The following is a 26,387-nucleotide window of genomic DNA, read 5'->3' as shown; positions in this document are numbered from 1 at the left end:
TGCAACAAAAAAAGGGGTGGCATTGCTCTGGCCAAGCTTTGTGGATCAATAATTAGAAAAGCACACATCCAAGTTAAAACACCTCAAACATCTCATCTATTCTGTAAAACAAATTAACAGACTTTAAAATGTTACTAAAGGCTTATGTGCAGCCGTCCCTATGGTGAGGTGAAGGCGGTGGAGATCAGGCAAGCTGGCCGGTCTACAGGCGCCATGCTTGTCGCATCATCAGGTCAAAATATCCATCCTCATCAATTGAAGAACTAACCCCTGCATAATAATTGATAAATTCCTCTTCTGTCACCTGGCGGAAAAAGAAAAAAAAATATTAAGAGAGAAACTGGAAAACACTGCGGAACATGCAGCAATTCACTCAAACAAGGTACATTGAACTTTTTCCCCACCTTCCCGTCAAAGGCGTGCTCAGTGTCGAAATTACTGAGGAACTTCTCCAGGATCTGGTCCTCCGTCAACTCCCCGCTCTGGTACTGCGGGTGGGCCTTGACGGAGTACACGTTACGCAGGTCGTCGATGGTCACCACGCCGTCGCCCGTCTTGTCCATCTTGTTGAACGCCTGCTTGATGAGGCTCAACCGGTTTTCCGAGAGTGGCGGCTGCAACACATCAGACACACCACTGTCACTGGAGGGGCCAGGCCGCCGGCCGCCCAGGCCTAGAGGAAGCGAGAGCTACCCCACGCGTCAGAGACACCCCCGGCCGTGCACGGGGTATCGCCGGCGGCGGCGGACGCGCGGAGGGACCCAACCCAAGGGGGAAGGTGGTGAAGGGTTTTTCTGCCCACGCGCCCGGAGGGTAGGCAGCCCAACAAACACGCGAGTGTTGCGTGTCGCGTGCCGTGAGGGCGATAGGGTGTCGCGTGCCCCGTGCCGCGTGCGTCGCTGGGAGTGGGGCAAGTTGGGCGAGGCGAGGCGAGGCGACTCGGCAGACTCTATTTCGCGTCCAGTCCCAGCAGGCTGATTCCGAACAGTCGGGGCCCGACGGGACGACTCATGAGTGCGAGAGAGACAGTGCCAACGCACAGTTGGGAACACCTGTCCCAGTCAGACAGTCACGCCCGAGGCCCGAAATCGCTTGCAGTGGCGCGGGGCGCGGTGACTCGACTCCCGGCGTGCGGTGCGGCGCGGTGCGCGGCCGGCCGCGGCTGGCCCGGCCCGCTTGGATCGATCGAGTTGGATAAGCGTGGTGGGTCCCTCCGGTCATGTCCTCAACCCGGGCAGGGCCGGGCAGGGCCGGGCCACCGGCCGTCCGTCCCACGCCCCGCCCTGCTGCCCCCTTTCCAAACTCACTGCTAAACAACCATTCATTATTACTCGCACTCGCCCCACCGCAAAAGGGGCTGACAACGCCATTAGACTTCCAAATGCAGCGGCCATTTCGATGACACGTCGCGTTGCATGAATATGCATGAGCGATGCTCGTCTCGTCACGTCACAGATGACCAGCGCCAGGATGGCATTGCAATGGCGATCGCGCGACTCGGTGGCGAACAGTGGGCCAGAAGACCGGTGGAGGCGGCCAAAACTCTAGACGCGTTTTGAGCTCCAGAGTCGCTAAGCAGGCCTCGAACCTTACGTGTGACCACACCAATGGATTGCTCTCCGAACGAGGAATCCATTAGTGGGGTCACACGTTCGGTTCGAGTCCCAGTTAGCGACTCTGGGGCTCAAAACGCGTCTAGAGTTTTGGCCGCCTCCTCCGGTCTTCTGGCCCACTGTGTGTCGTGATACTCACGCGGATCTGCAGCAGGAACTCGTTGAGGCTGACGGAGCCCGACTTGTCCTTGTCGAACATGTCGAACAGCTCCTGCAGGTGCGACGCGTCCAGCTCCAGGCCGGCGTCCTGCATGCCGCGGCTGAACTCCTCGAAGTTGAGCGCCTTGCTGCCGTCGTCGTCCATCAGGCGGAACATCCTGGACAGAGTCTTTTTGTCACATCGCACGGGGACTCCAGCAATGGGACTCGAATGAAACGCACGAGGGTGCCGACGGATTCCTCTCGTCCGGAGGGCAATCCACTGGCACCGTCGTGGGTTCCATTCGAGTCCATTGGACGCACACTGTACTGTACCTGCCCAGCCCCATGATGCCGGACGCGCCCCTGGACAGGCAGATGAGACGCAGCCGCTCCAGCGGGCAGGCCGTGACGGACACCTGGCGGCGGGACTCGCTCATCATCAGCGACTCGCGGTGACTGTTGCCGGACTGGGGCCGCGACCACATCATCCCTGCAACGGACAGCACGCTCATTCCGTCTCTCTCGCACCCACGGGACGCCTCGCATCGACTCGCATAGATGTGAGGGAGACAGAGCGAAGATACGGCTGAAATGGTTGTGCGCTGGTACACTGGTCTTGCTGCCCCTGCCCCACAGTGTAGCGGGGGAAGTCCCAGCAAAAACGCCGACCACAAACCCACCCACATCCCCGCCACGCCCATGCAGTGGCTGCTCGTTGCATGTCGGTATGTCGGAACGCAAGGCCGCCCTCAAAGCCTCCGTCTCTCTCGCACCCCCGCGGGGCTTCCCGTGAGCGCGAGAGGGACAGAGCATCCGTTCGGAATCAGCCTGCAGGTACTGCATCGTGGCGAGGGGGTTGGCCACGACAGCCGCGCTGGGGCGGGGCGGCCAGCGCACAGCAACAGGCCCGCTCCGCCTCCGCCCCGTCGTCGTGCAGGCCGACATTATTGCCCTATCGGCTAGCCTTCCTGCTTATCCCGGCATCGCACTGCAGCATTATGCAGCGCAACCAGCCCGAGCAGTGCACCAGCCTGCACCAGCCTGCACCAGCCTGCACCCTGCAGCAGGCATGCATTATGCGCCATGATTGGTCGCTCGCCGGAGTCAGTCAGGCTGATCCCACACAGCGCTTCCGTCGCTGTCTCTGTCGCACTCCAAGGGACGCCCGCAGGGGTGCGACAGAGAGAGAGAGAGAGAGAGAGAGAGAGAGAGAGAGAGAGAGAGAGAGAGAGAGAGAGAGAGAGAGAGAGAGAGAGAGAGAGAGAGACAGCGCAGTGAGACATCGGCCTGCAGGGGTAGCCCGCCAGGCCGCCGGTCGCCTCGCCCCGTGAGTGAATCGAGTCGGAGCGGAGGCCGCGGTGCCGCGGTGCCCCCGGTGCCCTAGTTTCCGGCGCCAGCCACGCACGCCGTAATTACGGTAATAGACGCCGTGTGCACACTGTGCACCCAAGGACGAAGTTTGTCGGGACGTGACATAGATAAGACGCGCGTGTCGTTGGGCGGGGTGCGTGCGGGGCGAGCTTCCCCACGCCCCCTTCCCCCGCGCCTTCCGGTGAGAATTTTCGCGCTTCCGGGAAGGGGCTGGGAATTGAAACGGGAGTGGTGGTGTTTATGTGCGTGTAGGTGTGTGTATCTCAGACTGGGGCGGGGGTGGGGGTGGGGGTGACGCGGGTTGGAACGGGGCGCCGCCTCGCGCTTTCGCCCTGGCCGTGCTTTGCTATGCTTCGCTATGCTGCCCTGCTTGGCGTGCCGAGGGTGCGTCAGGAAGCCGGGGGGCGAGGTAGTGGCGGCACTGGGCGGCACTTCCAGGGAGACAAGCCCCGCGGCGACGGGGAGGTCCGCCGGGGGGAGGGAGGACGGCCGCTTGACGGCTTCATCGTCACGCTCTCGATGACGAGCCCCCCGTTCCGCGTTCGGGTCGCGAGCCGAAGCGGGCGTCAACGCCTCGGTCGCCACCGCGGGGCCCTGGCGAGGCGAGTCGCCTTAGCGCGGCCATCAGCTGCAGGGCGAGCAGGGCGTGCAGGGCGCACGCACCGCCACCGCCGCACTATCGACCTCGCCGACAAGGCGGCAAGGCGGCAAGGCGGCAAGACGGCCGGGGCATTGCGTTCGGCCTGCCGCCCGCCGCAGTGACCCCTGACCGGCGGCCACCAACACTGCACGCTGCACGCTTGCACCCCGACGACGGCCGTCTGGCCTCCGCCTGGCCTTTCGGCGGCCGCCCCTCCGAACTCCGAGGGCCGCGTGGCGACTTTCTCTTTCCCTTTGCTCCGTGGCGGCCGGTGGCGGCTCATCGAGGACGGGGGTGGGGCGCGTCTGGCCTCTGGTCGTGGAAGGTGCAGTGAACTTGGCGCCGGCAGGGCATTATCGCGCGAGGGGGGGAGTGGAGGGGGAATAAAAGAAACTCCTCCAGCCAGATGGGAGATTGGCGGTCGCGGACAAGGGGTGGCCGTCAACGAGTAGCGAGTCGAGGCGGACGCCGTTGGACACTGCGCCGCCCCGACGACCGCTCACTCGCGTCAGTTCGGAGGTTCGAATCCCGCCGCATTGCCGCTTTCCTCTGGTTGAGCTACATGGGCCGCCGGCACGCGACGAGGCCGCCGAAGCCTTCATCGGCTTCTCATCCTGATTATCGAGAAGACTGCTCCACCCCGCCCCGCCACGCCCCGCCCCGTCCCGCCCCGCCACGCCACGCCCCGCCTATCTCGCCGCCGATCTCCGCCCTCTGCCGATCCGGAGGGCGCATCCTAATGAGAAATGCAGTGGCGTGCGCAAGCGGGGCAAGCGGCGCAAGGTCGACCAGCACACTGATGCCGCACAGCGTTCCGTCGCTCCGTCTCCCTCGCACCCATCAGGGATGCCCCGTGAGTGCGAGAGGGGCAGAGCGACGACAGAGAGAGGCCATGGTGAGCTAGAAGACTAGGTCAAGCGGATACGATGGAGCACTGAAATCCTCAAGTGGTAAAATGCACAAGGTGTTTGATTCGAGGGAAACAACTATAAACAGAGACCAGCTTGACCAAGGTCTATACTCTGACCAGAAAACGAAGAGCCCTGAGTCCTCGCGGTTTATGGCATCTGCCGCCTTGGTTAGCATTGCAGGTAGCCCTCGACCGCGAGAACCCAGGGCTCTTCGTTTTCTGGTCAGAGTATAGCACCAACTTCGCGACGGCGGCATGGTGGCGCGTGGAGACCGTGGAGACCGTGGAGACCTCAACGCCGTCCCGACCGTGTGGACGGAAGGAAACACAACGACTGTTTGGCTGTCGACGGGGCCGCGCCAGGCCGCGCCGAGTGCCGAGAATCAATCTACGACGGCCTATCCTGTCGACTGTCGGACTGAGATGATTGTCTGGCGCGAAGGCCGCCTTCAAACATGGATGGGATGGGACTTCCCTTCGATCGGGTGCGTGGCTTGGCGGCACGGCGTGCCGGTGTGGTGCGTGCGACGACGGCGACCTCCGCGTCAGACTTACGGTGCGAATTCATCCTCCGCTTCTTGAGCATGGTGCTGGCGATGGCGGCGCGGCGGCGCGCGGCGGTCGGACGGGGTCAGTCGTGGCGTGTCTCGGCGGCGCTGGGGTCGCGGCGGCGTGCTGCCATGGCGGTCGACGGCCAGGCCGGGCGGTACCTCCACCTCCGCTGTGGTGTGTCGCGGGGGCCGGCACGGCGCGCACTGGGGCTGGGGGATTGGGGGCCTGGCGGCCTGGCGTCGGCCCCCCTCGGGGCCCGAGGGGCTGCGCGCACCCCCGCCTCCCACCGGCAGCAGGCGCCACGGAGGCGGGGAGGGGCGGCGGGGCGGGCGGCGCGTCCTTGGGGTAGCCGATGACGCCTTGGAGCAGGCTTGCAACTCGCGGGGCGTGCCGGCCACCGCCTGCCCGGTCGCGGACCCTTTGATTCGCTTGTGTGTCGCCGCGTCGCCGCCGCGTCGCCGCCGCGTCGCCGGCGAGACGGTGGCCCAGTAGCACACATCGGCATCGACGTCGGCGTCGGCCGCGTGGTCCGGTTCCACGGCGTGCTGGCCGTCCGCGCGGTCGATAGGCCTGTCATCTGATAGGACGACTAATAGGGACACTACTCGCCCCGCCCCGCCCCGCCCCGCCCCGCCCCGCCCCGCCCCGCCCCGCCCCGCCTCGCCACGCCCCGCCTCGCCACGCCCCGCCACGCCCCGCCACGCCACGCCACTGCAGCAAGCCGCCCTCCCACACACACATTACTAGACAGCTGCAAGGCAGCGGGCGCGCGGGCGAACGTATCTTCGGCGTGCGTTCGTGGTTTTTTCCATTCGCGTCGCTCGTTCGCTCGCTATGTAACCTAACTTGAACTTAACCTAAAAGGAACGTTACTTTAACGTAACTTAAAACAAATGTAACCTAAAATTAACCTAACCTAAAGGTTACCTAACCTTACTTACTTAACTTACCCAACCGTAATTTACTAGCCAGGGGAAGACCTTCGGCCTCGATGCTGAGCTGGATTCTGCTGGAGATGGAAATTCCTTTTTCATCAGTAGTAAATTTGGATGTGTTTATTTTGAAAATGAGCCTCTTTTCTTTTTGGGGGGTGATAGCCAGGAAGTATGTTTTTGCACGAAGGATTGTGATTCGGCAATGGTTGGTTTTTCCTTGAATCGACGGAAGGCTATTTAATAATCTAAAACTAAATGTTCCAACCAATCCTAACCTAACGAGCTCCTGACAGATCTTACTCTACCCGTGACAGATCTTACCCTACTCTCGACAGATCTTATTCTCAAACTAAATGGTCCAACCAATCCTAACCTAACGGGCTCGTAACAGATCTTTCTCTACTTGTGACAGATCTTTCCCTACTCTCGACCGATCTTATTCTCAAACTAAATGTTCCAACCAATCCTGGCCTAACCTTACGGGCACGTGACAGATCTCACTCTACTCGCGACAGATCTTACCCTACTCTCGACAGATCTTATTCTCAAACTAAATGGTCCAACCAATCCTAACCTAACCTAACGAGCTCGTGACAGATCTTTCTCTACTCGTGACAGATCATTCCCTACTCTCGACCGATCTTATTCTGAAACTAAATGGTCCAACCAATCCTAACCTAACCTAACGGGCTCGTGACAGATCTTACTCTACTCGCGAAAGATCATACCCTACTCGCGACAGATTTTATTCTCAAATTAAATGGCCTATGAAGCTTGGCGTACGACTATGGAGCTTGGATTATTGAGCTTGGACTATAGAATATGGACTATGGAGCTTGGACTATGGAGCTTGGGCTATGGAGCTTGGATTATGGAGCTTGGACTATAGAGCTTGGACTATAGAGCTTCGACTATGTATACGCATATGAATATAGTAAAAATAAACAGAGGAAGATACCTTTTGTTTAGGCCTGACGCTGTTGTCCGGGACATTTTGCTGTTGTCGTGGACATTTAGGATCGTCACGGACATTTTTGTTTGGGCCTGAGTTTGTTGTCCGGGACATTTTGCTGTTGTCCTGGACATTTTAGAGCGTTACGAACATCAGTTGTCCCGGACATATAGGAGCGTCACGAACAGACATCTTCGTTTGGCTTGAGGTTGTTGTCTGGGACATTTTGCAGTTGTCCCGGACATTTAGGAGCGTCACGAACCGACATCTCTTTTTAGGCCTGAGGTTGTTGTCTGGGACATTTTGCAGTTGTCCCGGACATTTAGGAGCGTCACGAACAGACAACCTTTGTTAGGCCTGAGGTTGTTGTCCGGGACATTTTGCAGTTGTCCCGGACATTTAGGAGCGTCACGAACAGACATCTTTTTTTAGGCCTGAGGTTGTTGTCCGGGACATTTTGCAGTTGTCCCGGACATTTAGGAGCGTCACGAACAGACATCTTTTTTTAGGCCTGAGGTTGTTGTCCGGGACATTTTGCAGTTGTCCCGGACATTTAGGAGCGTCACGAACAGACATGTCTTTTTAGGCCTGAGGCTGTTGTCCGGGACATTTTTCTTACGTCACGAACAGACACGCAGATTGGCAGGCTGGCGAGTAGCGCTACGCCTAGTTCGCTCGCTGCCGCTCGCGAACTCGCTCCGCGAATGACCCACATCCCACGGCTGACGCTCAGGCTGACGTGCAGCTTGATGCGGTTCCGGACAAGCCCCGCGACCCGGCGCCCCCGCGCGCGTGCTGCCCACCTTATTGGTCGCGGAAATCAAGGAAAAGAACAAAAACAAGCACAAGAAGCGAGGCGCAGGCAGCAGCGCCGTTCTACGGGGCAACGAGGGAATGATAGTGATTCCGAGCGACGCGTGCCGACACGGTAAACACAGGGGCGGCCTATGCGGCCAGCAGGCTATGATTCCGAGCGGGGGATGTGCGGTCGCACTGTCTCTCTCGAACCCTTGCGGAATGCCTCATGAGTGCGAGTGGGAAAGACGGAGACGGAGAGACCTGCCGCCGCTGCTCGGAATCAGTCTGCTGCGTGGAGTAGCGCCGCAAGGCCTTCCGGGCATTCCCCGGGCACTGTGCCGGTCCCTGGCGCGCGGGGTATAGACTACCAAAGTCTTTCCCCCACCACGACTCCCTGCTACTGCCTCATCGGCCGCATCGCCAGCGTTGCTAAGCAACCCTGCATCCAAACAAATTTAGCGCGCTTGAAACATAACCTCTAAGAATACTTTAACAGCAGAAATAAAACCATTAAACATGAATACATGTTTTCTTTCAAAACCTGTTCTTTGGTAAGGACTTCCTCTGGTCAAAACTGGTACAATGGAGCCCAAAATGCGAGAGAAGATCAGATTTAGAGGTTATGTTTCACGCGCGCTAATTTTGTTTGGATGCAGGGTTGCTTAGCAACGCTGGTGCTGCAGCCGATGAGGTAGTAGCGGGGAGTCGTGGTGGGGGAAAGACTTTGGTAGTCTATTGTCGCGGCGCGGCGGCGCGCGGCCCACGGCCACAGGGCTGCCCTCTGGCGGGCGCGGGGCGAAGCAAGACGCCGACAGCAACAACTAGACTGGGGGTGCAGAGATCCGGGGGTGCAGGGGCTCTAAGGCCTACTTGCACACACTCACACTCACAAACACTCACACACACACACAGGGCATAATGTAACGGGCAGTTGTGGCTTGTTTGGGCAGTTCTTAATCTCAATTTGGCAGTTGTTACACTCCCAATTTCCTACTGAGCTTTTTCTTCGTATTACGAACAAAAAGCTTAGTATTATGACAGCACAGCGAAGGTAGTAACCTATGGTGAAGCGTTCTCAGTAACTTATGACCACTTTCTTCATATTACGAACAAATTTCTCTGTATTATGACAGATTTGTGTCGTAAAGTACTGAGAATTCGCTTAGTATTATGACAGCACGGCATTTCTCAGTAGGAAATTGGGAGTGTACCGAAAAAATGGGCAGTTGTCTCGAGGCCAAATTTGGCGAAGTTGGGGTAAGGAAATGTGGCAAAACACAGGTTTTGTGGGAAATGACGGAGTGTGTAAGCAGTTTTCCAAAAAAATGACTAGAAGTTTATTTAGAATCAGAATCCTTTCGTGGTGACGACACGCATCTCGGGGAGACACCTGATCGCGGCCGCTGGGCCCCATTGACCCCCCCGGTCGTCCGGATTTCGGCAGTTGTAAAAATTTCTTACATTATGCCCTGCACACACAGGCACATATGCGTGGTCGTTACAGAGTTGCGATGGGACATGAAGTTGCTTCAATTCTGGGTGCGACCCAAACCAACTCATCTATTCTCTCTCGGATTTTTTTAAAAAATTGTCGCTCCTGTATCTAGTTGTTATCGCATCGATTCCGCAACGTGCCCGCCCGCCCCGGACAACGCCGGCCGGTGCGGCGGTACCTCCATGCCGTCGGCGTGCCGCGCGTGCAACGTGCATCGCCCGCCCACCCCGCGGATACACGGCGGGTACGCGACAGATAATGAATGTGACACCGCGGGCCGGCCGGCTAGTGTGTGAGTGCGAGAGAGAGGTTCCAGGTCGCACACACGCGTGCCGGAATAGAGCGGCCATGCGGTGCCGCGCGGCGTCACGCCGTCACGCCACAAGGCAAGCTCGCCTCCATTTTTCATCGCGTCGTCTCCATCGCTCAGCACGGCCGACAAGCGCCAGGCGCCGCACTGCAGCCTGCAGGCCGTGCAGCTTGCCGTGCAGTGTAGTGCGGCCCCGGGGCACAGTGGGCCAGAAGACCGGTGGAGGCGGACAGAACTCTAGACGCGTTTTTAGCTCCAGAGTCGCTAAATGTGACTCGAACCGAACGTGTGACCCCACCAATGGATTGCTCTCAGAACGAGGAATCCATTGGTGGGGTCACACGTTCGGTTCGAGTCCTGTTTAGCGACTCTGCAGCTCAAAGCGCGTCTAGAGTTTTGTCCGCCTCCACCGGTCTTCTGGCCCACTGTGCGCCGAGGCACTGGATCGAGGCGCCGCCAAGTGTAACCGCGCCCTGCAGCGCTGCAGCGTGCTTGCGGCTTTCATTGTCGTCGTCGAGGCCGTCCAGGCCGGCCGGTCGAAGCTGTTTGAAAAGCGCGCACTGGAACCAGCTCGGCGGCGTGGCCCATGGCCTCATAGCCCGTAGGGCGCATGGCCAGAGGGGCCAAGGGAAGGGTCACGGCGGCGAAGGCTCTCATAGCGACAGCAAATCGATGTTCCTTTTTCGGCACGCATGAAACACCGGGCTCCTCAGCGACAACGCACCGCGCGAGGACCCAGCGCGAAGCGGCGCGAAGCGACAGAGTTTTCAAGTTTTCCCGCCCCAACGTAGAGGTACCCGGCCGGCGGAGAGGTGTCCCACAGTGGGCCAGAAGACCGGTGAGGTGGCCAAAACTCCAGACGCGTTTTGAGCTCCAGAGTCACTGAATGGGACTCGAACTGAACGTGTGACCCACCAATGGATTGCTCTCCGAACGGGGAATCCATTGGTGGGGTCACACGCCCGGTTCGAGTCCTGTTTAGCGACTTTGGAGCTCAAAACGCGTCGAGAGTTTTGGCCGCCTCCACCGGTCTTCTGGCCCACTGTGTGTCCTCACTCGCGGCCTCTGCGCTCGGCGGGGCTCCGCGTCGTGGGGCGTGGGGCGTCGTCCCGGGCGGGGCGTCGTCGCCGCGACGGAGTTGATGCGACGGGAGGGGCTTAGCGGGCCGCGGGCTCGGCTGGCTTCTGCGCGCGGGCCGCCCGCCCGCCGCCAAGGTCGTCCCGCCCGAAAACTGAGTCATCTTCGTTCTCTAGTCTGGCCAGTCAGGCAGACAGGCGCGGAAGGGAAAAAAGAGAAGCGAATTCTCCAGAAGTGGCCTGTTTGGGCGAATGGCGTCGTCGTCCGGCACCGCTTCGCGCGGCCGGTCTCCCAAAAACTTTACCTCGCCGGACCGGATACCGTTGTTCCACGACTGTTTACACAGTTGATTTCCAGGTCGGCAGAAAATGAAACCAGCCCTGCTCGCTCTGCTCTACATCGCCGACCTCGGCCGGGTGATTCCGAACTGAGCTTCCGTCGCTCCGTCTCTCTCGCACTCACGGGGCGTCCAGTAGAAGTGCGAGAGAGACGGAGCGACGAAAGCACTGTTCGGATTCGCGCTGCAGCTCTACCCCAGTCGGCGGCGTCATGCCGGTGCCGATGGCCCACTTGGCGATTACGCCGTATTGCGCGGCGCCGCGCCGTGACGCCGGGGGAAGTCCCACCACACCCCCTCCCCCCAAGCTGCGTCCGGTCGCACGCGCGTCCGGCTTGTCTAGCAGTCGAAATGATGACCGTTCGCACACGCACCTATCGACCTGCGTGGAGCTCCTCCTGCCGCTTTGTTTTCGGAGCGGTCGGCGCGTCTACCCCGCGGCCACGTCGTGCAGGCCGTGTAGGCCGCCGCCAGGCAGGATGGCGGGCGCGGCACGGGCACGGCGCGGAGGTCTCAAAGAATGGAGCCCGCCTCCCCCCAGGGACGCGGCGGAGCTAGCGGACGAGTTTGGGTCTAACAGGTCGCGACGTATCGCTGCAGCAGGGCAAGCCCTGGGCAAACCCTGGGCAAGCCCTGGGCAAGCCCTGGGCAAGCCCTGGGCAAACCCTGGGCAAACCCTGGGCAAACCCTGGGCGAACCCTGGGCAAACCCTGGGCAAGCCCTGGGCAAGCCCTGGGCAAACCCTAGGCAAACCCTGGGCAAACCCTGGGCAAACCCTGGGCAAGCCCGGCAAGGCGCACTGCAGAGGGACCCTGCCTCTTTCTCTCTCCCCCGTTTTGTGACTGCAGTGCAGTGGCTCGCAGTGCCGTGGCGTCCGCCTTGACCCAGGCCCTGCATGGCCATGCCCGGTGGAGGGGGCTGGGATGTACGATGCAGCAGCGAGGCGAACGCCGCGGACGTTGTCGATTTGATTTTCCCGTCGCGACGCGTCGCCCCGCGGAATCGCTTATCGTTTCGGTCATTTGCTGGAAAGCTCACTTTCCGGGCCGGTGCGGAACAGAGCCACCGGTGTGCCGGCCTCCCGGGTAGCGAACGTGCATTAAAAGCACGTTATGCACGCAAAATGCGCCTAAAATGCACTCCAATGCAGAGCGCTGCCGGCTAGGATTTCCTCGGAATGGCAACCGGCAAGATTAAGATTATTTTCGATAGCAGTTGATAAAAATGAAGTGAGATACCGATTATTGCTTATCAGCGGCATCCAGTGCGAATGATTTTGACGCAATCATCATCATCGTGATCGCTAGGCTGGGCAGGCCCAACTCGAGACGGAGAATCAAACTCTCATTAATGGTTGGGAGGATGTTGCGAAGGAGAGCCGGGCAGGGCGTGGTGGGCGTGGGCGAGGTGCAGGCCGGGCCAGAGTCCGGAGCACTTACGGTGGCGGCACTGGAGGGGCGCTGGCGGCCGGCCGGCGCGGGTTGTCCTGGAGCCTGGACTGCCTGGACGGCAAGCTGGACGGCAAGCTGGACGGCCTGGACGAGCACGTGTGTCCTGCAGAGGCGCCCACAACAGACTGTACAGTGTACAGGACAGCTTTCAGGACTCGCGGGCCTCGCGGGTCGCAACGCCCCGGGTGGGGCACGGCTCAGCGCGGCGGCTCGGCTCGGCTCGGTCGGCTCGGCTCGGCACAAGTCGTCGCTTCGCGCCAATTCCCCGATGCCGGTGGCGCTGCCTGGCGGCCGCACGCGCGACTACGACTAGCCTCAACTCTTTCGGTCTCGTTCCGGACGCAGCCCCGCCGCTGTCACCGCGCCGCAACACGCTGCACCCGGGGCCTTCTGTCTGTCTGTCCGTCTGCACGGTGAAAACGGAACCTGGTTTTCCCAGGACGCCAATGGTGAAGGTATAGGCGATTTCCAGGAAGTTCCTGGGAAAACCAGGAACCGTTTTTACCGTGTGTCTGCCCGGCTCCTCGACGAGCCAACCCGAGCCGCGGTCCGAAGGGACGACTTAATTACTCTTCGGCCGAATGCACTCCCGGGCCCATTACCGACAGCGCGTCCGAGAGGCCTCTCCGAAAACGACCCAATTTTCCGGGCAATTTGGTGCGGCCCGGCCGGCGGGGTTGGCGGGCGCTTGCGTGCGCCATGCACTGCGCGCACGGGGGGCGCTTTACGATGACGCGTGAGTGTCCCGCTGGAAAACACGAAGAGCACGAAGTTGGAAACGGCGCGCTTGTTACCCTGTCCGCACTATCTGCGCGACACGCGTCGACACGCGGCGACACGCGTCGACACGCGGCGACACGCGGCGACACGCGGCGACACGCGGCGATACGCGGCGACACGCGTACAGTGGGCCAGAAGACCGGTGGAGGCGGACAATACTCTAGACGCGTTTTGAGCTCCAGAGTCGCTAAATGGGACTCGAACCGAACGTGTGACCCCACCAATGGATTCCTCGTTCGGAGAGCAATCCATTGGTGGGGTCACACGTTCGGTTCGAGGCCTGTTTAGCGACTCTGGAGCTCAAAACGCGTCCAGAGTTCTGGCCGCCTCCACCGGTCTTCTGGCCCACTGTGACGCGGCGACACGCGGCGCACCGTCGGGAGCGACCTGTCTCTGTCTCCCTCGCGCCCCCACGGAACACCCCGTGAGAGCGAGAGAGACGGCGCGTCGAATCAGCCCACCGAAGGGAGAGATGCGAAGCGATAACGGCCCTTGGGGCACTGTGGGGCACCCCCGTGCACCCCGCCCTGCGCGTGTGGAACGGTGTGGCAGCGGCCGGCAGCGGGTCTCAACACTGCGGCGGCGCTCTGTCTCCCTCGCACTCCTGTGCCACCCGCAGGCGAGCGAGAGAGACAGAGCGACGAGAGCCATGTTCGTAATGAACCCAACGGCAGACCTGTTGGGCGGACATGGCTCTGAACACGCCTTTAGCTCTGGGGCCCTCTCCTCCAACCGGACTAGGTAATCGAACACGGCACCACGCCAGGCCGGCAGGCAGCCAGGCCAGGCACAGGCACCCAAGCCGGGGGATGCTCCGAGCGCCTTACGAGGCCGGGGTAGGCTAGCCCGCAAGACAACCTGTTCAACGGGCTTGCCTACCCTGGCCTCGTAAGGCGCGCACGGTGATGCTGGCTTGTCGTGACTCGTCCGCATTTATGGTCTTCTGGTCCTCTACGGGGTGCGAGCTTCGGGTAACGGTATCTCGTGGCTGTGTTCTTGTCGCTCCGCGTGGACTGCCAACGAGTGCGAGAGAGGCAAGGCGTCACGTAACATGTGGACGACCCTTATCGACCAGCCCCGCCCCAGAGTGGGCCAGAGGACCGGTGGAGGCGGCCAAAACTCTAGACGCGTTTCGAGCTCCAGAGTCGTTAAATGGGACTCGAACCAAACGTGTGACCCCACCAATGGATTGCTCTCCGAACGAGGAATCCATTGGTGGGGTCACTCGTTCGGTTCGAGACCTTTTTAGCGACTCTGGAGCTCAAAACGCGTCTAGAGTTTTGGCCGCCTCCACCGGTCTCATGGCCCACTGTGCGCCCCGCCACACGGTCCGTTTCGCACGCCGTCACGCGGTCGCCGCCCCGCTAGCCATAGTATAGCCGTGGTCTAGCCATCACGCGCCATGCAAGTTTAATGCCAGTTTTCCACCGATGATGGGAGTTTCGACACGGAACCGCGGCTGTGAAATTCGTTCCACTAATTTGGCATTGATTCGTGTCGTTTCCGACGAAGCGACTGGCGGGCAACCCTGCTGGGAGCCCTCCGGTCTAATGAGCCGACTGTGTCGCAGTGAAGGGAAGTGAAGGGAAGTGAAGGGAAGTGAAAGGAAGGGAAGGGTAGCGGGGGGCGACGGGCCGCTCGTCTCGTTCTGGTCGGTTGAACAGTGTAGGGCCTGTAGAGCGCGGCCCGCCCTGCGCCGTCGTCGCCATCGCCGATGACGCTGCCTGAGAGTTGCGATCGACATCCTACAGCTACGCCTTGAGATGGAGAAATGTTTATATTTGTTGTTTTGTTTGCAGGGAATTAATTTACAAGTACTAATCATATTGCCAAATGGTGGGCATGTTAATACCGTTAATATTCTTGCCCTGCAATAGTGTCGAAAGGGTTGTCAACCTTCGTTTGCTTACTAGGCGACGGGTTTTGGTATCGAGAAGTCGCCTAGTAGGCAGGCTGAGTCAATCTGGTGCAGGGATTGCTCGTCAACTTTCTGGTAGCGCTGTTATGGGAGCTGAACCGTCTGCAGCTCTGAGGCGAACTTCCCCCGGGGGCAGTCGGTTGGCAACAGTGGGGACTGCAGGGGCGGTTCCGGCGATGCCAACACAAGGCGGCGACACAGCACCAGCCCCACTAGCCTCGCCGTCGGGACGCCCGGGATGTCTACCAGCAGCGGGTCCTCTCCTCCGCCCAAGCCAGCGCCGAGGCCGACGCCGAGGCCAGCATCGAATGCACGACCGGGAGCAGGGTCGGACGCTGCGGCGGGGGCGGCCTCGGGGGCGGCGTCGGCCCCGACGGCCAAGGCTGGTCCCACGTCCACGCCGGGGGCGGTGTCGATCTCCAGCCAGAAGCCTGGGCCTGCCGCCACGCCGGGGGCGGCCCCGGCCGTGTCTGTGCCCGCCGGGACCTCGCAGGGAGGGTCGCAGCAGGGGCAGGCAACGCGGCCTCGCGGCCACCACGACCACACGCTCGAGGACCTGAAGCACGAGGAGTTCTACGACGACCACAGCATCCCTCTGGCGGAGCTGTGCCAGCGGTTCGATACGGACCTGGACGTCGGCCTGGACGAGGGCGAGGCGAGACGCCGCCTGCAGGAAAATGGTCCGAACGCCCTGCCCAGGATCCCGCCAAAGGCATGGTGGCGGCTGCTGTGCAAGCACCTGTTCGGGGCCTTCTCCGTGCTGCTGTGGGTCGCCGCGCTGCTCTGTATCGTCTGCTACCTGGTCGAGCACCACAACAACCCGGACAGCCCCAAGGACAACCTGTTCCTCGGCGTGCTCATCCTGGTCATCATCGGCATCACCAGCGTGTTCGGCTACCTGCAGGAAAAGCGCAGCGCCGACATCATCGCCGCCTTCCAGAAGATGCTCAAGCCGTCCTCGCGCGTGCTGCGCGGCGGCCGCGTGCGCAGCGTGGCCTCGGAGGCGCTCGTCGTCGGCGACGTCGTGCACCTCGCCATGGGAGACTGCGTGCCGGCCGACCTCCGCGTCGTGGAGAACACGGGCTGCAAGCTTGACGTGTCCACTCTGACGGGCGAGAGCGACCCGGTGCCGCTCACCACCGTGGCCACGGACAACGACCCGCACCGCTCCCAGAACATGGCCTTCTTCTCCAACACTGTGGTGGAGGGGCTGGCCAAGGGCGTGGTCATCCGCACCGCCGCCGACTCCACCGTGGGTCGCATCGCCGAGCTCACGGCCAAGATCGACCCGGGTGACACGGCGCTCGACAAGGACATCAACTCGTTCCTGGGGGGCGTCGCCTACGTGTCGCTGTTCGCCAACGTGATCATCTTCGTGGCCGCAATGTACATCGGGTACACCTGGTGAGTGTGGCGCCGTGAGGGCAGCTCGCCGTCACAGCCACGGCGGCTTGCCGGTGTCACGAGGTCACGCCGGACTCGTTGCAGGTTGGAGTGCACGGTCTTCGTCCTGGGCATGCTGGTGGCCACCATCCCGGAGGGGCTGCCCCTCACCGTGTCCGTGTGCATGTCCCTGGCCGCCAAGCGCATGGCGCTGCGCAACTGCCTCGTCAAGGACATGGAGGCCGTGGTCACCATGGGCTTCACGTCGGTCATCTGCTCCGACAAGACGGGCACGCTGACGCAGAACAAGATGACGGTGGTGCGACTGTGGTGGGAGGGCCACGCGCTGCACGCCGCGGCCGCCGACATGCCCGCCCTGGACAACGACGTGGGGCTGGCCGCCCTCGTGCAGGTCGTCGCCGAGCCCGGACGCGTCCTGCCGCTTGCCGATGCCTCCGGCGGTGCGTGACGGCGTCTCCCTGCCGCAGGTCGGGGCGCTGTGCAACCGCGCCCAGCTGGCGGGCACGACGGGCAGCAAGGCGGTGGGCGACGCCTCCGAGCTGGCCATCCTCAAGTTCATCGAGGCGCGCTTCGGCGGCGTGTACGAGACGCGGCTGCGCTACGCCAAGGTGTACGAGGAGCCATTCAACTCGACCAAGAAGTACCAGGTGTAGATGGTTGGACCGATAGTCGGCCCGGCAGAAGGCTCGGTCCATGTGGGGATTCGAACTTCGAACCCGTGCCGCCAGCTCTCGGTGCACGAGCTCCCGGGCGGCCGGCACCTGGTGGCCGTCAAGGGCGCGCCGGAGAAGCTCCTGGACATGTGCGACCGCGTGGGCGTCCGCGGCCGTGCCAGCGAGGAGCCCCAGCCGCTGTCGCCAGAGCTGGCCGCCGAAGTGCACGCGGCGTGCGAGAGCATGGCGGAGCAGGGCCAGCGGGTCTTGGCCTTCGCCAGGAGCACCCTCGACGACAAGGTCCGCCGCGCCGATGACGACGACCCACCGCGCCGCCGGGCACCGAGTCAACGCTCTCGTCCATCCCGCAGGCCTTCCCAAAGGGCTTCAAGTTCACGGCCAAGAACGTCCCCCGAAAGGACCTGGTGTTCGTCGGCCTCATGGCCCTGGAGGACCCGCCGCGGGAGACCGTCCCTGACGCCGTGGCCAAGTGCAGGCGCGCCGGGATCAAGGTCGTCATGATCACGGGGGACCACCCCACCACGGCCAAGTCCATCGCTAAGGAGGTGAGCCCGCGCCGTCGGGGACACCGGCCGTGCGCGGCGGTCGAACCCGCCGCCCGCGTGTCGCCGTGCCCGTCCTTGAGGCTGGTTATCGCGAGGGCCGCGATGGTGACCGTCCCGGTGGCCGCTAAGGCGCGCTAAGGCGCGACCCTCTCCTGCCGGGCCAGGTAGGCATCTTCTCGGCGGACCAGAAGATCACGTCGGACGTGGCCCGCAGCCGCAAGGTGGGCGTCTCGGACATCCGCGCCGAGGAGGCGGCCTGCCTGCTCATGACGGGGCCCGAGATCGTGGACTACTCCAAGGAGAGGCTGGCGGCGCTGCTCAACCGCTTCCCGGAGGTGAGTCCGTGAGCCACTTCGCCGCACCAACAAGCAAAAGAGCGATTCCAAAGAGTTGTTTCGTCGCTGTCGCTTTCGCACCCCTAGGGAAGGTCGCGTGAGTGCGAGAGAGACAGAGCGACGAAGCAACTCTTCGGAGTCAGTCTGCAGCTCAGACCGCATCGCTTGGCGGCAGATCGTGTTCGCCAGGACGTCGCCGACGCAGAAGCTGCTGATCGTCGAGAGCTTCCAGAGCCTGGGCCACATCGTGGCGGTGACCGGGGACGGCGTCAACGACTCGCCCGCCCTCAAGGTCGGTGCGGTGCAGTGGCGAGGCGCGGAGCGTGCGCGGGGCGTGTCTGACCGGCCGGGCCTTCCAGAAGGCTGACGTGGGTGTGGCCATGGGCATCACGGGCACGGACGTGTCGAGGGACGCCGCCGACATGGTGCTGCTGGACGACAACTTCTCCTCCATCGTGGCGGCCGTGGAGCAGGGCCGCGTCGTGTCGGACAACCTGCAGAAGTCCATCGCTTACGTGCTCACGTCCAACGCGCCCGAGATCGTGCCGTTCGTACTGCAAGCAAGTCTGCCGCAAATCTGCCGCCAGTCTGCCGCCAGTCTGCCGCCAGTCTGCCGCGAGCTCGCGCTAGCTAGTGTCCTGCGCACGGCGTTGACGGCGTCCTGGGACTCGAGCGTGACGTGCCCGCAGGTGGTGCTGGCCATCCCGCTGCCGCTGAGCATCGCGCTGGTGCTCGTCATCGACGCCGTCACGGATCTGTGGCCCTCCATCTCGCTGGCCTACGAGCAGCCCGAGGAGAACGTGATGCGGCGCGAGCCCCGCGACCCCTACACGCACCGCCTGGTGAGCGGCCGCCTCCTCGCCGCCGCCTACCTCCAGGTGGGGGGCGTGCAGGCCGCCGCCGCCCTCGTCTCCTACTACATCGTGTTCATCGACCACGGCTTCAACCCCGGCGCGCTGCTCAACACCGGGCCCGACTGGGACGACCCCAACGTCGCCATCACCGACTCGTACGGCCGGGTAATGCTCAGTCCGAGGGGCCCAGGGGTTTGTTCTAGGGGTCTGGGTCGTCGACCCTGCGATCCCAGCTGCATCTGAAACAACATGCTGCAGGTGTGGAGCGAGGACAGGCGGCAGGTGCTCCACGAGATGGCGCAGACGGCCACCTTCCTGGCCATCGTGTGCACGCAGATCGCCGACCTGCTCATGTGCCGCTGCCGCCGGGACTCGCTCGTGTCCAGGGGGTGCACCAACTGGCAGCTCAACTCGGCCATCGTGTCGCAGGTCAAGGCAACTCCCACACACACACTCGTAACGCGCACACACACGGCAGCACACGCCTGAAACAGCGAGGATCGATATCAACCCTATTCCGGAACCGCGTACACATAAGACAGAATTCTTGATGTCGTCTTCGACTCTTCCAGTGTAGGCGTTTCCTTCTTTCATTTTCCGGAGTATTGATGAGCGCACCGCGACAAGGGCCTTGGCCGACGCGGTGCACTAGTCCTGGCGAACGCTGAACCCAGGCATGTCATCGTGACGCGAGCGCGAGTCCGCACATGTTCGGACACCTGCCATGTAATCGAATATCAAAACAAGCATCGTTGCGGAATTTCCTAGGAAACGATCGAAACCGGTGTACATCGTTTGTCCGTCCGACGTTTGTCCGTCCTGCCGACTCTGGTGCAAACCGGGCCGAACACACACACACACACACACACACACACACAGCCATTCGTTGCCACCTGCAGTAGGACCAAGTGACGCGCGCGAGTCGGAATAGTACCGCACAAACAAGGCGCCAGGCGCATCGCCCCGGCCGCCGCCGTCACGGCCCAGTCCCTCTCCCTTCCAGATCCTGCTCATGTGCGTCGTCATCTACGTGGAGGACGTGAGCGACCTGATGCGGGTGCGGCCGCTGCCGCTCAAGTACTGGACGCCGGCGCTGGTCTTCAGCCTGCTCATGCTGGCCACGGACGAGCTGCGACGGCGGCACATCAGGCGCCACCCCGGCGGCTGGGTCCAGAAGTACACGTACTACGACTGACCGCACTGACCACCCGCCCACTGACGGCAGCACTGTCAGCGCGCAGCAGCTGAGACATTCCGACTATAATTGGCAGCCCTGCGTCAAGCGCGGCAACTTCGGCGAACAGTCTGCACTGACAGACCTGCCGTTTGTCTCACCTGCAAAAATAACCACTCGCGCTATAAAAACATATGCCATCTGTTCGAACCGGCGAGGAATTGTTTTGGGAGGCACGAAGATTCGAACGCAGAGCTGTGTCAAGAGTGACCAAAAATCTTTTGCGCATGCGCGTCCAAGAAACTAGATTACTTGCAGTAGACAAGTTTTTCCGTCTTCTGAAAACGTGACCACGCGGTTTATGGCGGAGATAACACCGCGACCCGCGCACGACAAGACAGCGCGGCGCGCGGCAGGCTTCCCAGAAATGAATGGCGCGGCGAAAGACGAAAGGCAAGGCGGTTTGCATATCCTTCGTGTCCTGGAAACAATGGCGGGGACGCGCTGCGAACCCGCGGCAATGGTGATAATGAACGTAATCAAGACAAGTAGGCCAACAGCAAGTACGCCTCCACCAAGAACGGCGACTGCGGCAGCATATGCTGCACCTCCAGGGCGGTCGGGGACCCGTATGGAAAAAATCGTCTGCGAATGCATTGCTTGGTGCCGTTGCAGTTATGTCGACCCTAACCTCCCTTGAAGTACTGTCGACCATGCCTAGGGGGCACCCCTGGGCCCTTGTTGCAGTTATGTCGACCAAATCATTTGTTGCATTTATAATGTTTATTTGATCTATTTTATCTTACGGAGGTTGGTGGTGGTTTCGTGGTGGTTGCGGTGGCTGGTAGTGCTGGTAGTGGTGGCTGGAAGTGGTTGGTAGTGCTGGTTCTGAAGTGAAGGGGATTGAGTTTTAGAGGGCGGAGGGCCCCGAATTGGCGGCACTTTAAAAAGTGGATTTCCATACCATGCAAACATTCCCCTCATGTGTTGCAGGAAGTTGGCGAAAGTTTCGCCCGCCTCGCCTTGGTCATACACCTCCCGCCACATAAATTCATCGATGTGACCGGCGAGGAGGTCCGATGGGCTGGACATAACTCCCTGGCGGCGAAAGAAGCCCTTGCACCGGGACCAATAGCCTTCAACGGCATTGGTGCAGGCCCCGGTGACAGGGTCTACGAAATTTTCGGAATGGTTGACGACCTAGAGGGGGTAAAATTGTTGGCAATTTTGGGCTAATGTTTCACACATGGCGCTGCATGACTCAAATCAAACAACAACACAAACAAAAACAAGAGCGTGAGTCGCGGCCTGGGCGACTCGAACCCGCAGCCTTAGGGCAGCTGTTCAGAGACGCTACCCACTTGGCCAGAGTGGAAAGTCTGAGAGGAGCGTCGCGAGGCTGCGTCAAGTTCCGCGCAGCCGCCCCGACTTCGGTTACCGGACTTGCAAAACAATGTGAACGATCTACAAATCAAAGTGTTTACTTGTGCGCTGTAACTGGAGCGTACTTGACTATGTACGCTGCAACTAGAGCGTACTTGGCAAGTACGTAGTGCGTACACTATATTTGAAGCGGACATCAGACTCACGCTCTTGTTTTTGTTTGTGTTGTTGTTTGATTCCCGACGAATCGCAGACGGTTCGCAGACGTTCACCACACCTTCCGCAAACGTTCCGTAGACGACCTGAAGACGAGCTGTGACGTAGCTGTGCCGAGCCGAGCTCCGACACCCCACAGTCCGCAGACGTTCCGCAGACCGATTGAGGTACTTATTTGTCTGCGGACGGTCTGCGGACGGTCGGCGGATGGGCCGCGCCGTGTCTGCGAACACGCTACTTTCGGCCTGACTTTTGCCCGCGCATGCACTGCGGGCCCAAGTCCGAATCCTGTCTGGCCCCTGTTTGCGTCCTGTCTTAGAGTTGACTGCGTCTTGATCGCGATTTGTCTGCCGTCTAGCTGAGAACGGTCCGCAAACGATCCGATTAAGCCGACAAAAAGCAATGCATTCGCAGACGATTTTTTCCATACGGGGAGTCTTGGGGCCTTTCATCGCGAGCCACGAACCGTGCCTCGCGCCACGGCTGTGAAAGGCGCAGGTGCGGTTCGTCGCCGTGCTCACGGTGGTCGACGCCGACCCCGAGCAGAACGTCCACGCCCCGGGGTGACCGACCGGCCCGCGCACGCACCGAGATGCGTTTCCCGCGAGGCGCGGCGCCGTCCTCCGAGTCTGCACCGCCTGCACCGCGGGGCCGCTTCTCGCTTCTCGGCGCCGTGTTTGAAGACGCGTGCGCGCTGCGCGCTGTGCATGACGTCGTGCAAGGGAAGCGCGCCTTCGCGCCTCCTCGCCCTCAGCTGTGCAAACGCCTAGTCGCCTTGATAAAATGGCCGGCCCTCGGGTGGCGGATCGTCAGTGACTGCCGTCATCCGACAACACCATGTCCTCCAAGGCGTTCACCGTCGCGCTCGTGCTGGGGCTGGCCGCCCTGGCCGCCGCCAACTACTGCAGCGTGTGCTCCGACCACACCATGTGCAAATTCAAGACCACCGCGGCGGGCAGAGCCTGCAAGAACTACAAGTGGACCGCGCTCACCGCCGCCAACAAGGCCGCCGCCGTCAAGGCCCACAACGACCTCAGGAACAAGGTCGCCCTGGGACAGGAGAAGCGCGGCCCCAAGCCCCAGCCCTCCGCCTCCAACATGAGGAAGATGGTCTGGAACGAGGAGCTGGCCACCATCGCCCAGCGGTGGGCCAACCAGTGCACCTTCGCGCACGACACCTGCAGGACCACCCGTGAGTAGCGCCCCCAAGCGCGTTGTTGTTGTTGTTGACGAACGTTGCGCTCATCTCTCTGTCCTTGCAGTGGACAAGACCTACTCCGGCCAGAACATCTACTGGGAGGCCACCACCGGCTCCCTGGGCTCCCCCAACTGGGCCAAGGCCGTGCAGGACTGGTACGACGAGGTCGACGACCGCGACGGCACCCTCAACACCGTGGCCTTCAGGTGAGTACAGCCTGCGTGGTAGGCAACACGGGTACAGCCGTGCGTTGCGGGTCGGGGAGCTGCAAGGCGCTCTGCCCACGACCGCAGCCACGACACACGAGACAAGCCCAAGCCACTGATCGCCCCGGTCCCCGTCTTGCAGGTCCACCTCCGGCCCCGTGGTCGGCCACTACACCCAGGTGGTGTGGGCCAACTCCTGGCAAGTGGGCTGCGGCTACGCCGACTACACCACCGTGCAGAGCGGCCGCTCCTGGAACGCGCGCATCGTGGTCTGCAACTACAAGCCCGGCGGCAACTTCATCGGCCAGAAGATGTACGAGGCCGGCACCCCCGCCTCCAAGTGCCCCTCCGGCACCAAGAAGGACTCCACCTACGCCGGCCTGTGCGCCTAGACGGCATCTTTCCGCCAACGAATGTATTACGACTGATTTCTACGTGCCATTATCCATTTTCGTTCGGTTTTCTATTCTCAAAAACAAAGCCAAAATAAAACGCGATTCTCAGCATTTTGTAGTAGCAGTAGTTGTTGTCATTGTTTCCCTGGGGTTATCCGTTACGGACACAGGGCGGGGTACACATGCAAACTGTCGTGAGCCGGGGAGTCCGCCGGTCCGAGCCCCGGCGGCCCCAGCAAAGGCAGGGCCCTGGTGACCGCGGCGCGGCCGGCGCTCGCAGCGTTCGTGGCCTCCGCGCCGCGGCGGCCACGTGCGTGCGATCTGCCTGGCTGCTTGGAGGACGGCTTGGCCTCGGACCTGCCCTCGGGCCTGGCCTCCTCGTCGTCGTGTGGAGTGGGCAGCCACGGGAACACCTGCCACCACGAGGTTGTCGTGGCCGCGTACTCCGCGCCGTCCGCGACCACGGCGTCAGCCGGCGCAGCTGTCCCGGGGGTGTGGGAGGGCACCCCGCCGCACTGCGTCGCCGGCCTACCCGTCAAGTACGTTGGGCTGCCCACCACGTTGCCGCCCTCCTTGTAGTTGCAGACGATGAGGCGCGCGTTCAGGCCGCCGGCCGCGATGTAGTCCGCGAAGCCGCAGCCGAGGCGCGTCGACCGGCCCCACACCAGGTTGGTGTAGTGCCACGTGGGGACGTGGTACCTGCAGCGCCGCGCCGTCAGAACGTCAGCGGTTCGACTCCCGGCAACGGCGTCGGTTTCAAAACGGCTTTACTCACGTGTAGGGCGCGCTGCTGAGGTGGCCGTCGTGCTCGTTGACCTCGTCGAGCCACTTGTGCACCGCCATGGCCGTGCTGACGGTGGAGTGCTGCGCGTGGCCGAGGGGCAGCACCTGCATGTAGATGTTCTGGCCGACCGGGGTACCGTCGGCTGCCAGGGGCAGGAAAAGTCGACCGGGAAAGTGTTGAAATGTTCGACGATTCCCCCGGAGGCTCGATGCTTACCGCTGGTTCGGCAGGTGTCCTGGTCAAAGACGCACTGCGACGCCCAGCGCCGCGCAAACGCCGCCAGCTCTTCATCCCAGTGCTGCGGAGTGCGGACAGCCATTCAAATGACATTGCAGGATTGCCTCATTGCCGGAAGGGGCCTGCCCTCGGCTCGGGCCTGCCCGGGGCGACGCCGGCACTGGCGCGGTCCTTACCAGGCGGTGCATGTTGGCGGCGGGGGGCTGCGGCTGGCCGAACCGGCCGCGCCGCTCCTCGCCGGCGGCCACCTTGTTGCGCACGGCGTTGTGCGTGTGCAGCGCGGCCTGCGCCTCGTCGGGCGTCAAGTCGCGTGAGAACAGGCCGTGGCACCGCGACGCGGGGCCCCCCGAACTCTGCGAGCAAACGGCCCAAACCGATCGAGTGGCTGGTGTTCGAACCCGCCTCCCACGTCGCGAGCAGCGGCCGCCGCACCTTGTAGATGCACATGGTGTGCTCCGGACAGATGCTGCAGTAGTTGGCGGCGTGCGCGGCGTGCGCGGTGAGGGCCCACAGCCACAGCCATGGCAGCGGTGACATAGGCGTCACGGCGCGGCCGCGAGCACGCCGTCGGCCCCGTCGGCGCGGAGGATCATGGCGGAGGCGAAGACGGCGAGGAGGCGGCCCACGCGCCGCGCCGCACTGCGCCGCCGCGACTACAACGAGAGCCTTATCGCCTGCCCCCCTTTCCCCCACCCCGACCACACCCAGACCAGCCTACACAGCCAGGGCGAGGAGGCCGTCGAAGGCCCGGCAGCTGGCTTCGGGGCTGCACCCAAACTGCACTCGAATGTCATCTATCGACTGCAAGTGGAAACATTTCCTTAGATTCTTCGAATGGTTCCTAATTGCAGCTCAAAACCGGCGCATCGCTCGCATCCTCTCCTCAGCTGTGTTGACCGAGACTGTAGAGGCGTTTCCACTCATTCTTTATTTCGATTCAATGTTTGTGTTTAATATTTCCGCCCAGCATTTTTCCTAGTGGGTGGGTTAACTGAGAGGCAGGCCTCCTTCCTTACAGTGTGCCGCCCTATTGGTCTGTCGTTGCCAGCGCTGTCAGTCTGCGCGAGCCGCGAGCCCTCCGCGCCTTCTGCAGCCTTCGCTGGGGCCGCCGGGGCTCGGACCTGCCCTCGGACCTGCCCTCGGACCTGCCCTCGGACCTGCCCTCGGACCTGCCCTCGGACCTGCCCTCGGACCTGCCCTCGGACTTGCCCTCGGACTTGCCCTCGGACCTGCCCTCGGACCTGCCCTCGGCTCGGACCTGCCCTCGGACCTGCCCTCGGACCTGCCCTCGGACCTGCCCTCGGACCTGCCCTCGGACCTGCCCTCGGACTTGCCCTCGGACCTGCCCTCGGACCTGCCCTCGGACCTGCCCTCGGACCTGGCCTCCTCGTCGTCGTGTGGAGTGGGCAGCCACGTTACCCCATTCCAGCGCACCGGTTCCATAACACAGTCTTTCGGCGCGTCTAGCGCCTGCGAGGTAGGCCTCCGGCCAGCCTCGCTACACACCGGTGTGGAGATGGCGGCCTACCTTGCCCCTGTGGCCACGACAGGGGCAAGGTAGGCCGCCGTCTCCACACGCGTGTATTGCGGCTCGGGCCGGTGGACTACCTCGCAGGCGCTAAAACTAGTGTAGGACGGATGGCCGTGCCCCCCCCCCCCCCCCCCCCCCCCCGGACCGTGGCTGTCGCCAGGCTCGTCTCCA

At 62.1% G+C, this 26,387-nt stretch overlaps 3 protein-coding genes and 1 long non-coding RNA gene across 8 annotated transcripts; 2 read left to right on the top strand and 2 right to left on the bottom strand.

Moving 5' to 3' along the window:
- Positions 1 to 69: 69 nt before the first annotated feature.
- Positions 70 to 25,273, bottom strand: LOC117645757 (calcyphosin-like protein). Of its 5 annotated transcripts, XM_034386151.1 has the most exons (7): positions 25,118 to 25,237; positions 24,862 to 25,038; positions 24,440 to 24,746; positions 2,088 to 2,244; positions 1,753 to 1,930; positions 405 to 614; positions 70 to 304 (listed from the first exon to the last, which is right to left on the bottom strand). In XM_034386151.1, the coding sequence occupies exons 1-7, from the start codon at positions 25,220 to 25,222 to the stop codon at positions 203 to 205; spliced, it is 1,236 nt and encodes a 411-aa protein (XP_034242042.1). In that variant the 5' UTR covers positions 25,223 to 25,237; the 3' UTR covers positions 70 to 202. The 5 variants fall into 5 exon arrangements, with proteins under 5 accessions (XP_034242042.1, XP_034242046.1, XP_034242044.1 ...); XM_034386155.1 differs by lacking the exons at positions 24,440 to 24,746; positions 24,862 to 25,038; positions 25,118 to 25,237 and adding an exon at positions 12,571 to 12,722; XM_034386153.1 differs by lacking the exons at positions 24,440 to 24,746; positions 24,862 to 25,038; positions 25,118 to 25,237 and adding an exon at positions 5,231 to 5,276.
- On the top strand, positions 18,024 to 21,249 carry LOC117645759 (sodium/potassium-transporting ATPase subunit alpha-4-like). The gene is made up of 5 exons (XM_034386156.1): positions 18,024 to 18,238; positions 18,414 to 18,530; positions 18,598 to 18,798; positions 18,928 to 19,257; positions 19,351 to 21,249. Exons 1-5 carry the CDS (start codon positions 18,170 to 18,172, stop codon positions 19,579 to 19,581), a joined length of 948 nt encoding a protein of 315 aa, XP_034242047.1. The 5' UTR covers positions 18,024 to 18,169; the 3' UTR covers positions 19,582 to 21,249.
- LOC117645761 lies at positions 21,106 to 22,070 on the bottom strand. Its single transcript, XR_004587743.1, has 3 exons — positions 21,927 to 22,070; positions 21,231 to 21,466; positions 21,106 to 21,154 (listed from the first exon to the last, which is right to left on the bottom strand). It is a non-coding gene; the product is annotated as an uncharacterized LOC117645761 (long non-coding RNA).
- LOC117645760 (venom allergen 5-like) lies at positions 22,663 to 23,788 on the top strand. The gene is made up of 3 exons (XM_034386157.1): positions 22,663 to 23,057; positions 23,128 to 23,269; positions 23,412 to 23,788. Exons 1-3 carry the CDS (start codon positions 22,703 to 22,705, stop codon positions 23,659 to 23,661), a joined length of 747 nt encoding a protein of 248 aa, XP_034242048.1. The 5' UTR covers positions 22,663 to 22,702; the 3' UTR covers positions 23,662 to 23,788.
- Positions 25,274 to 26,387: the final 1,114 nt, after the last annotated feature.

Source organism: Thrips palmi, unplaced genomic scaffold (genome assembly GCF_012932325.1).
Source record: "Thrips palmi isolate BJ-2018 unplaced genomic scaffold, TpBJ-2018v1 HiC_scaffold_19, whole genome shotgun sequence".
Taxonomy (NCBI): Eukaryota; Metazoa; Arthropoda; class Insecta; order Thysanoptera; family Thripidae; genus Thrips; species Thrips palmi.
Note: the sequence above shows the minus strand (reverse complement) of the source record. Positions and strands in the feature narration are given on the sequence as shown.